The sequence below is a fragment of the Pseudoliparis swirei genome, chromosome 21 (assembly GCF_029220125.1).
Source record: "Pseudoliparis swirei isolate HS2019 ecotype Mariana Trench chromosome 21, NWPU_hadal_v1, whole genome shotgun sequence".
NCBI lineage: Eukaryota > Metazoa > Chordata > Actinopteri > Perciformes > Liparidae > Pseudoliparis > Pseudoliparis swirei.
Genome location: NC_079408.1, coordinates 18,741,672 through 18,753,151, shown reverse-complemented (window position 1 = coordinate 18,753,151; position 11,480 = coordinate 18,741,672). Strand labels below are relative to the sequence as shown.

The following is an 11,480-nucleotide window of genomic DNA, read 5'->3' as shown; positions in this document are numbered from 1 at the left end:
GCTTTCTCCTTCTGTGGAACTGCAGCCCGTCCTTCCGCGCCGGTCGGAAGGCCCCTCCGCCCAAACTGGTCCGGCCTTGTATGGAATGTGTGCTCCAATCCTCCTGGTACTTTCCCCAGGGGGATTTGACTAACATGTACCCAAGGATAGTCACTCCTGGTCCGGCCTAGGATGGAATGTCTGCCTGGTGACAGTCACTGTACTCCAATCCTCCTGGTACTTTCCCCAGGTGGATTTGACTAACATGTACCCAAGTAGTCACTCCTGGGCCGGCATTGCAGGTAATGTCCAGCAGGTGGTAGTCAGTCTGTCTGATGACATTCTCTGTAATCCAATCCTCCTGGTAATTTCCCCAGGTGGATTTCACTTGAGTACCCAGGAAAGGTAGCCCAAATCATAGGTACATGCTTATTAAGGTGACCACTAAAAACATCTCTCATATCGTCTAAACATCAATTGTGTACGAATAATCATGAAGACAGGTGATATATTTTACATTTATTGAAAACACACATTTAAACAAATATATATAAAATAAACACACAATATAATAGTATTTACAATACAAAAAGGAAGAGATGATTAAATGTTCATCTCTTCCTTTTTGGAATTTTTCTCCTTTTTTCTTTTGCCCGTTGCAGGGGGCTTATCATGACCACCAAATTTTTTTAATCCCTTGGGTATCTGTTGAAGCACAAACAAAACCACATTCAGGCTTGTTTTCACACAACTGATTCACTTTTATTTAAAGACTGCATATAGATAGATAGATACTTTATTAATCCCCAAGGGGAAATTTGTCGTTACAAGTAGCAGCACCAATAAACCACACACAAGAATAAAAACAAAACACAAATATAAAACAGGGATAAAAGATATAGAAGCATACAAAGTAAACAAAACAAAATATATGTACATATACAACACACATGCATACACAACACACAACATCAATGACATATCAAATCAAATTAAAAAATATTAAATATAGACAGTGTGCAAAATGCAGTGTGTATATGTGTGTGTAGTGCAAACAAATGAAATGTGTGAAGTGCAGATCAACATAGTGTGGATATGAAGTTGTTATTATTATTATAGTTATTGCACTATGATCTGGCAAGAGGTGATCTGTTATAGAGCCTCATAGCAGGAATATTTCCTTACAACTTGCTGGTCCTCTTCCTCCTCTGCCTGACTCTCAAGCTGTTGCCGCTTGGCGGTGGGCTCCTCCTGCCCTGCAGCCGATTCGCCACTGTGCCCGCTTGAGGTGTCGGCCGCCTTCTGGTACCGTTGCTGCAGCGCTCGGTGCCCCCCCCTTGCTGGTGGCATGGGAGGAGGAGGAGGCTGTCACCTCCTCAAATGTTCCCCTCAATTCCCTCGCCTGGCTGCGGTCCATGACAAGCGCATAGAACCGGTCAGCAGTTGCTGTGTTATGGCACATAAAGGTTGCCAACCGGTTTCGGGTGCACTTATCATGGACGTTTTTGGCCTGGAAACAGAAAAAGAGACAGTAAAAACCTGTCAGTCAAGCAAGCCAATTGTTTTTGTACGACAGCATCACAGAGGGTGACTAGAAAATTACACTTACATGTGCAGACACCGCCGTCCTGATGTCAGTAAAGGTGGGCCGTCCAGGCAGGCCCATCTGGGCCCAGGCCGTTTGTAAATTCCTAACCAGGTTCTTCACCGCCCGTCACCTAGTGACGAACACCAGATTTTTGGGGCTCAGATGCTTCCTGATTTCGAGCCACCTCTCCAGCCAGGAGAACTCCTCGAATGTCAGGAAGATCTGAGCCCCCCCAAAATCTGTATTGGTCTTATGTTCGTCAATCTATAATACACGGAAAAAAACATGAAACATTTAAAATAAAACAGTTGATGAGGCACTTCATTGTAGAGCTTGGTACGTACAGTGATGACGTAGCCGGTGTCGGTCGGGAGCAGAGGATCTTGTTTGGCCGCCTCAACCTCAGGGACGGTCATATTCGTCAGGACCCCCGGGCTGTGTCCAAAAATGGACATGACGAAGGCCGAGAAGTACCCATAGAAATCGTCCCTGAGGTTGTAGTCGGCCTCTGTCTCCATCCTGGCTGAAATGAGGATAGTGCAAGAGAGAGAGAGAAGGGGAACAAAACAATTTCAGAACTCTGGAGAGACACACACATTTATTTATGTCTATATATAATTTAGGTATGAAAACTGTCTTACTCAGCAGCTCGGGGATGACCAGCCTGGCCTGCTCCTGGCACCTCCTCAGGCTAGCCCTGGATACAATCTTTTTCATCTTAGCAGCCTTGACCTTCAGCTGATGCGATACAATTGGCCTTGCAAGGTTTTGGAGAGCCTTTTGGACCGCCCTTGTTATCGCGCTGATCTGGGCCCTCCTCAACCTGCATGACTTTGGTGGGGTCTCCTGCAGGTATGTCAAAAACTGCAGGATATTGCAGAGGTAATAGTTTATTGTGGTGACCTCTTTGCCCTCTTGCATCAGTTCAGCTGTGTATCTGTAAAAAGAAACACTGCAATTTAGTCACCGTTCACATCATGCTTGTTTAATAGCCACTTAATTTGCATATGAAAATGTCGCTTACTTCTGAATGCCGGGCATATCTAAGAAAAGCCAGGAGGCGAGGTCGCTCTTACCCACAGAGAGGTGGAATAAAAACGACCTCACCCGACTGGCTTTTGATAGTGCATTTTCCAGTTGTTTATTTGTTCGGTGGCTTCCTTCGTGGAAGGATTGGTATGCCCCCACAAAAGAGTCTATTCAAAGAAAGAAAAACATTTGTAATAATTTAACATTGAAATATAATCGTAATACACACACAATGTACTTTTTCCATTTCCCAATACTGGGAGGGAGGACCAGATGCCGCATGGCCGCACCTCTCCCCATCCCCTTGAAGGTTGCCCTCTGTTCATCGACCTCCCTGCTTGGCCCGGCCTCCACCCGCTCATCCTCCTCCAAACGCTCATCCCGCTCCTCCACCTCCTCCACTCCCCGGCTGCACCTTCCTTCATCTGAGAAAAAAAAGAAGTGTATGATTAATATTATTTGGAAAACCGGCATGATGCTGTTCAACTTCCATCCAGCTGCACTCACCTCTTTGACCACCTTCTGATATCGGCGGAGTTTTCTGGTCAGAACCTTTATTTTGCTGATAAGGAGAGATTGCCTCTCCTTCCTCTCAATTGTCGCAAATGTGTCCTGGAGCTCCGCCCTCACAGCCACGCATTCTGCTCTGTGGCAGACCAGCCCCGGGTCAACGTCATCAACTCCCTGCATGTCGTCATCTTGGCTTACCTCCAGGTCAAAATCTGAGATCATGGCTATCTGAGGGTTTGTGGCCCTCAGACAGCCAAGAAGCTGACCGGCACCGCCCTCCTGGCAGCGACTACTTCCATGGCCATCCGGGTTCGGGTCAGCTCCGGGTGGCCTTCCTGGAGGTGCTTGTCCAGTCTTGAGCTGCGGTATTTGCAGCCCACGACTGGACAATGGGCGAAGCGGATATTGACCCGCCCGCCTGCCATGTTAAGTAGGAGTTTTCGCTCCTCTACATTCTTTATCAAATGTGCCCTCCTCAGTTGCTGTTAAGGCACATCGGGCAAATTGAAGAATCGATTGTGGGAGTCATTTCTGAAAGAAGAAGAAAATAAACATCTTAACTTAAACAAGTAGGAAATTATTTCACATATAAAACATTTTAATTTAAAAACTGAAAGAAAATAAACATCTTAATTTAAACAAGTATCCATCTTGTCTAAAACCCACCACATGGAATCTTCGCTCCGCCATCTTGTCTTCTACCCACCACGGAATAGCCCCCCCTCTCCTCAGAACAACTTTTCTCATTTAAACACCCTATTTCAACGATTTATATCTAATTGTTCCGTGAATCATTTTAAAATGGAACAGAAATGTACATATTTAATAGCAAAATTATTTAGCTGAATTGGAATTAGCAAAAACTAGCGGAAGAAGCTCCGTGGTCCTCCCTCGTGTGTTTTTAGAAATGTGCATTTTTCTGGCTTTACATATAACACACTTCAATTTAAAAAATAAGTCATTTAATTAAATAGAAAGCATTGTATATTAACCCAAAAAATGGCATTTAAAAATTATTTATTTACTTATTATTAACCAGGCAAATATGTTAGTTAATGAGTAATTAACATTGAACCACAAAATACCCACCACATGGATAGTCCCCCTCATGCTCATGAACATCAGGGTCATAACCCCTGAGAACTTATTACCGACTTTTATCGCCTCATCTGCCGAAATTTTGGACATTCTGGTCAAAGGTGACCTTTGTACCTTTGTACATACAGTGAAACGACGGAGGAGGGGGGAACGTGCTGGTGCATCTCCGCCGGCGTGGACTTCGCACACCGCTGCCAGGAATATTCCTCTCCAACGTGCGTTCACTGGGTAACAAGCTGGACGAACTCCAGCTACTAGTTGGTAAGAACAGAGACTTCTCCTTATCTTCCATACTGTGCTTCACGGAGGCTGTGTGGTTCGATACCAGACTCCGCGCTGCAGTTGGCTGGCTTCCAACTTTTCAGAGCGGACCGACACACGGAACTCTCCGGAAAGACGAAAGGCGGAGGAATCTGCTTCTATATTAACTGTGGCTGGTGCAATGACGTGACAGCGATCCAACAATACTGTTCTCCTGATCTGGAATATTTTATCATCAATTGCAAACCCTTCTACTCCCCCCGCAAGTTCGCCTCATTCATTCTGGTCGGTGTTTACATTCTACCGCAAGCGAACGTGCAAGAGGCACAACGCATGCTCGCCGACCGGATACTATGTGTGGAACGGACTAACCCGGACTCCCTAGTTATTGTCCTCGGCGACTTTAACAAGGGAAATCTCTCCCCAAATACAAACAATTTATAAAATGCCCGACCAGAGAGGAGAACATTCTGGATCACTGCTACACCTCAGTAAGCAGAGCCTACCACGCCGTCCCCCGCGCTGCACTGGGACTCTCGGACCACGTCATGGTCCATTTGATTCCTGCATACAGGCAGAAACTTAAACTCTGCAAACCTGTTGTCAGGACTTCAAAGCAGTGGACCAGTGAGGCTGTGGAGGATCTTCAGGCGTGCTTGGACTGCACAGACTGGGAGGTGTTCAGGACTGCTTCAGACAGCTTGGACGAGTACACGGAGGCTGTGACTTCTTACATCAGCTTCTGTGAGGACAGCTGTGTTCCATCACGCACCAGGGTGAGTTACAACAATGACAAACCCTGGTTCACAGTGAAACTCAAGAAGTTGAGACTTGAGAAGGAAGAGGCGTTCAGGAGTGGGAATAGAGACGGATATGTAGAGGCGGAATACCGGTTTAGGAAGGAGGTGAGAGATGCTAAACGTGAGTATTCGAAGAAACTTGAACACCAGTTATCAGCCAACGACTCTGCCTCTGTATGGAAAGGGCTTAGGCTGATCACCAATTGTAAGCCTAGAACCTCCCACTCCACTAACGACTCACGCCTGGCCAACAGCTTGAATGAGTTCTACTGTCGCTTTGATGGACAATGGAGCAGTCCTGACACCTTCCCCCGTGACACCTCCCTCCAGCCCCAGCCCATCAACTGCCCACCCCCCTCCACAGTGACGACTCTCCATCCTTGAGAGAGACGTCAACAGACTTTTTGAGACAGAACCCCCGCAAAGCAGCCGGGCCAGACTCTGTCTCTCCATCAATCCTGAAGCACTGTGCTGATCAGCTGTCTCCGGTGTTCAGACATTTTTAACACCTCACTGGAGACATGCCACGTACCAGCCTGCTTCAAGTCCTCCACCATCATCCCCGTCCCCAAAAAAACAAGTCACTGGACTCAACGACTACAGACCCGTCGCCCTGACCTCTGTGGTTATGAAGGCATTTGAGCGTCTGGTGCTGGTTCACCTCAAAGCCATCACTGACCCTCTCCTGGACCCCCTGCAGTTTGCCTCCAGAGCCAACAGGTCTGTAGACGATGCAGTCAACATGGCCCTACACTTCATCCTCCAGCACCTGGACTCCTCAGGAACCGACGCCAGGATCCTGTTTGTTGACTTCAGCTCTGCCTTCAACACTCATTCCGGCTCTGCTTCAGGACAAGCTCTTCCAACTGAGCGTGCCTGACTCCACCTGCAGGTGGATCACCGACTTCCTGTCTGACAGGAGGCAACGCGTGAGGCTGGGGAAGCACGTCTCTGACTCCAGGACTAGAAGCACCGGTTCCCCTCAGGGCTGCGTTCTTTCCCCTCTACTCTTCTCCCTGTATACCAACAGCTGCACCTCCAGTCACCAGTCCGTCAAGCTCCTGAAGTTCGCGGACGACACCACCCTCATTGGGCTCATCTCTGGGGGGGATGAGTCCGCTTACAGGTGGGAGATTGATCATCTGGTGACCTGGTGCGGGCAGAACAACCTGGAGCTAAATGCTCTGAAGACAGTGGAGATGGTCGTAGACTTCAGAAGGAACCCAGCCCCACCCACCCCCATCACCCTGAGGGACTCCCCAGTCGACACTGCAGAGTCCTTCCGCTTCCTGGGCACCATCATCTCCCAGGACCTCAAGTGGGAGCTCCCTCACCAAAAGAGCTCAACAGAGGATGTACTTTCTGCGGCAGCTAAAGAAGTTCAACCTGCCAAAGACAATAATGGTGCACTTCTACACCTGCATCATTGAGTCCATCCTCTCCTCCTGCATCACCATCTGGTACGCTGCTGCCACTGCCAGTGACAAAGGCAGACTGCAGCGTGTCATCCGTTCTGCCGAGAAGGTGATTGGCTGCAATCTGCCATCTCTACAGGACTTGTTCGCCTCTAGGACCCTGAGGCGGGCAGGTAAGATTGTGGCCGATCCCTCCCACCCGGGTCACAAACTCTTTGAGGTCCTTCCCTCCGGCAGGAGGCTGCGGTCCATCAGGACCAAAACCTCACGCCACAAAACCAGCTTCTTCCCGGCTGCCGTTGGCCTCATGAACAAGGCCCGGACCCCCACCTGACGTGGTCACCTCCCCTCCCCCACACCTCAAGCCTGTGTTATGCACACACTACTTTGCACACTGTACATTGCACATGCACTTTTGCACTCCTGCCCTGCTTTTTGTTTTGTATTGTAGTACTTATTGTGTTTGTATGTTCTGTTTTATGTTCATTTTATGTTCACTGTATGCACCTATACACCAGAACAAATTCCAGGTAGGTGTAAACAAATACAATTCTGATTTGTCATACTCGGCCGGCCCGTGCAAGTGGTTAGCAAATGTCCCGATTTGAGAAACTTCCCTTGGAATTATTCTCGGACATTTACAAAACCACTGTATGGGCCGGCCGTGTATGGCAAATGTCCCCGTCCTGATTGCTAATTATAGTGCTTTTTATGGGAGGAAAATGGTCAATTTGCAAGAAAAGTACCCAGGATCTGGGCCACATCTCCTGGGTACACATCAGTCAAAGCTGTGAGGCCATGGTCCTTGGCCCCGTCTTTTTATTCTCAATATTCACTTTAGAAGGCTGGCTACAAGTTAGCATGTGGCTAATTAGCGATTTTGCTACATGGTCCAAAATGCTTGAAATTGAAACGCCAGATTGCCCAGGGTGGCGTGACTAACATACTAAAAGCACTAAGCTGTAGACCCTACGGAAGGGGTCTTTTCGGTTTAGCATGTGGCTAATTAGCGATTTTGCTACAATGGTCAATTTGCAAGAAAAGTACCCAGGACTTGAGCCACCTTTACTGGGTACACAACAGGTAAAATCTCATTAAAAGTACCAGGGAAAATTGTGGGCCAGTGAGTGACACCTGGTGGACATTCCCTGCAAGGCCATCTGTATGGGCCAATTGACCCATGACCTGACTGGTAATTTTCCACTCCTACGTCATGCCTAATGCATAATTTCCTACTTGTTTAACTTAAGATGTTTATTTTCTTTTTTCTTTCAGAAATGAGTCCCCCACAGGAGAGTACGCTGTGCCCTTTGTGCCTTGGTGCATACAAGGCATTGTCTCAACATTTGAGGAGGGTGCATTTCGTTCGCAATACAGATGAGGAGGTTGCTCCTCAATTTGTCCTCCGGACGGGTCAACATCCGCACGGCCCCTTGTCCAGTCTTGGGCTGCAACTACTGCAGCACAAGACTGGACAAACATCTTAAGGATGGCCACCCGGAGCTGACCCGAAACTGGATGATAATTGAGGAGCAAGTGGCCAAGAGGACAATGTTGGTCCAGCTCCTTGCCAACCTGAGGGCCACAAACCCTCAGGTTGGCATGGTGTCGGACTTCGACATTAACTCGAGGGACCATGAGGAGCTGCAGGGTGTCGACCCGGGTGTGGTCTGCCTCTGACCAGAATGTGTGGCTGGGAGGGCGGAGCTCCAGGTGGCCTTTGCCACCATAGAGAGGCTTGAGAGGGAAGCTCTCATCCGCGTCAAAACGATCAAAATAAAGTCCCGAAAACTCCGCCGCTATGAGAGGATTGTGAAAGAGGTGAGTGCGCCTGGCTGGAAGTTGACCAGCATCATATTGGTTGTCCAAATAATATTAATCACTCTTTTCTTTATTTCCATAGATGAAGGAAGGTGCTGCTGGCAGCCGGGGAGAGGAGGTGGCGATGGAGGTGGATGTGGTGGAGGAGCGGCTGGAGGAGGTGGAAGAGGCAGGGCCAAGCCACGAGCCAGAGGAGCACGTGGAGGAGGCAGGGCCAAGCCACGGGCCAGAGGAGCACCCGGAGGACCATCAGGTGGCACAGCAGCGGGCCACCTTTAAGGGGACTGGCAGAGGGGCTGTGATGAGGCACCTGGTCCTCCCTCCCAGTATTGGTAAGAGGGGAAAGTGCATCGTGTGTGTGTCTGTTTTAAGATTTTATTTCAATGGTAAATTATTAAAAATGATTTTTCTTTGAACAGAATTATTTCTGGACAATTATCAAAACTTCCAGGAAGGGACTCACCCAATACTTAAACAAACAGAGAACGCTGTCTCAAAAGCCAGTCGTGTGAGGTTGTTTCTCTTTTACCTCACTGTGGGGAAGAGCGACCTCGCCGACTGGCTTTTTTTGGACGACTTGCCTGGCATCCAGAAGTAAGTGTCATTTTCACATGCAAATTAAGTGGCTATTACACATGCATGATGTGAACGGTGACTAAATTACAGTGTTTCTTTTTACAGATACACTGATCAACTCATGGCAGAGGGCAAAGAAATAACAACAATAAGCTTTTACCTGAGGAACATCATCCAGTTCCTCAGGTATCTTGAGGACACCCCGCCAAAGCAGTGTAGGTTGCGGAGGGGCCAATTTAAATCTGTTCTCAGGATGGTCCAGAAGCAGGTCAGTAGTTTGGCCTGTTCAATTGTGACCCATCAACTGAAAGTGAAGGCCAGGAAGATGGAGAGCATTGTCTCCCGGCAGAGCCTGAGGAGGTGCCAGGAGAGGGCCAGGCGGGTCATCCCGGAGTTGCTGAGTAAGAACGTTTTCATACCTAAATCATATATCGACGACGTAAATAAATGTGTCTCCCTACAGAGTTCTGAAACTGTTTCCTTCCCCTTCTCTCTCTCTCGCACTATCCTCATTTCAGCCCAGATGATGACAGAGGGGAATTACAACCTCAGGGACGATTTTTACGGGTACTTCTCGGCCTTCGTAATGTCCATTTATGGACACAGGCCGGGGGTACTCACGAATATGACCGTCCCTGAGGTTGAGGCAGCAAGGCAGGCTCCTCTTCTCCCTACCGAAACTGGCTTCGTCATCACTGTACGTACCAAGCTCTACAATGAAGTGCCTCATCAACTATGTTTTATTGGAAAAATGTTTCATGTTTTTTTGTGTGTGTTATAGATCGACGAGCACAAAACAAATAAAGATGTTGGAGGGGCCCAGATCTTTCTGACTTGTGATGCGTTCTCCTGGCTGGAGAAGTGGATCCAAGTCAGAAAGAATCTGGGCCCGAAAAATCAAAGGGTGTTTGTGACCAAGGGTGCCGGGCCAGTCAAAAATCTGGTCCGGTACTTTCAGACAGCCTGGGCCCAGATGGGCTTGCCTGGAAGGCCAACGTTTACTGACATCCGAACTGCGGTGTCGGGACATGTAAGTGTAGTTTTCCAGTCTCTCTCTGTGATGCTGTAGTACAAAAACAATTGCCTTGCTTGACTGACACATTGTTTCTGTCTCTTTTACTGTTTCCAGGCAAAAAACATCCTCAACAAAGGCTCGCGGAACCGGTTGGCCCGATTCATGTGCCATGATACGGCAACGGCCGACCGGTATTATGCCTTCATGCTGGACAGAAAGCAAGCCAGGCAGATGAGGGAACAATTTGCGAAGGTGACTGCCACCTCCTCCCCCCCTCCTCCTCCTTTCCACATGCCACTGGCCTGGCGAGGCACAGAGGGTCCCGGAGGCCGGGGGACACCTGCACAACAGACAGCAATCGGGACTCCACTGACGAGGAGGAGGAGGAGGAAGAGGTCCAGCCAATGAGAATGGCGAGGAAGCTTGTTGTTTTAATAAGTCCCCTTCAACGGGCAAGGGTGAAATGGACAAATAATCAAAGAAAACGGAAGAGATAAAGAGTTAATTTTCATCTCTTCCTTTTTTTTTACATAGTTTTATTGTTAATGTGTTATATTGTGTGTGTTTTATATGTATTTAAATTTTACATAGTGTTATTGTTAATGTGTTATATTGTGTGTGGTGTGTTTTATATGTATATATTGAAATAAATGTGTGTTTTGAATTAATGTAAAAGATGTCTTGTAATCAATCACCTGTCCTCATGATTATTCATACACAATTACTGTTTAGACGATATGAGAGTCCTCTGGTGTAAACTATAATCCAGTTATTTATGTATGTACATTCACTGTAATAGTCAATAGAAGACTATGAGTGACACCTGCTGTACATTCTCTGTAATAGTCAATATAAGACTGAGTGTATGAGTGACACCTGCTGTACATTCGCTGTAATAGTCAAAAGAAGACTGAGCACCATGGTCACATAACTATAAAAGTACCCAGGACTTGAAGCACCTTTCCTGGGTACAACACAGGTGAAATGTCACTAAAAGTACCAGGGTCAATAGAAGACAATGAGTGACACCTGCTGTACATTCGCTGTAATAGTCAATAGAAGACTGAGCACCATGGTCACTTAACTATGCAAGTACCCAGGACTTGAACCACCTTTCCTGGGTACAAAACAGGTAAAATGTCACTAAAAGTACCAGGGTCAATAGAAGACTGAGTGACACCTGCTGTACATTCACTGTAATAGTCAATATAAGACTATGAGGACCATGGTCACTTAACTATGCACAGGGTGTCCGCGGGTCCTTAAAAAGTCTTAAAAAGTCTTAAATTCAGATTGGATTGGTCTTAAATTTTTTGGGTGTCATGTCCAGGTGTTTTCCTGGGTCAAAATGGGTCTTCGGTGCTCCCAAAAAATATGTTGGCGTGCTC

General features: G+C 47.4%; 1 protein-coding gene and 1 long non-coding RNA gene across 3 annotated transcripts; one reads left to right on the top strand and one right to left on the bottom strand.

The window, feature by feature from the left end:
* Positions 1-2,732: 2,732 nt before the first annotated feature.
* LOC130212003 (uncharacterized) lies at positions 2,733-3,222 on the bottom strand. Its single transcript, XR_008835218.1, has 3 exons — positions 3,104-3,222; positions 2,835-3,021; positions 2,733-2,763 (listed from the first exon to the last, which is right to left on the bottom strand). It is a non-coding gene; the product is annotated as an uncharacterized LOC130212003 (long non-coding RNA).
* A 1,179-nt stretch (positions 3,223-4,401) lies between these two features.
* Positions 4,402-10,715, top strand: LOC130212001 (uncharacterized). 2 transcript variants are annotated; one of them, XM_056443080.1, is made up of 7 exons: positions 4,402-4,465; positions 7,956-8,501; positions 8,584-8,833; positions 8,921-9,478; positions 9,596-9,774; positions 9,859-10,107; positions 10,207-10,715. In XM_056443080.1, exons 4-7 carry the CDS (start codon positions 9,199-9,201, stop codon positions 10,498-10,500), a joined length of 1,002 nt encoding a protein of 333 aa, XP_056299055.1. In that variant the 5' UTR covers positions 4,402-4,465; positions 7,956-8,501; positions 8,584-8,833; positions 8,921-9,198; the 3' UTR covers positions 10,501-10,715. The 2 variants fall into 2 exon arrangements, with proteins under 2 accessions (XP_056299055.1, XP_056299056.1); XM_056443081.1 differs by lacking the exon at positions 4,402-4,465 and having other exon boundaries at positions 4,543-8,501; positions 9,183-9,478.
* Positions 10,716-11,480: the final 765 nt, after the last annotated feature.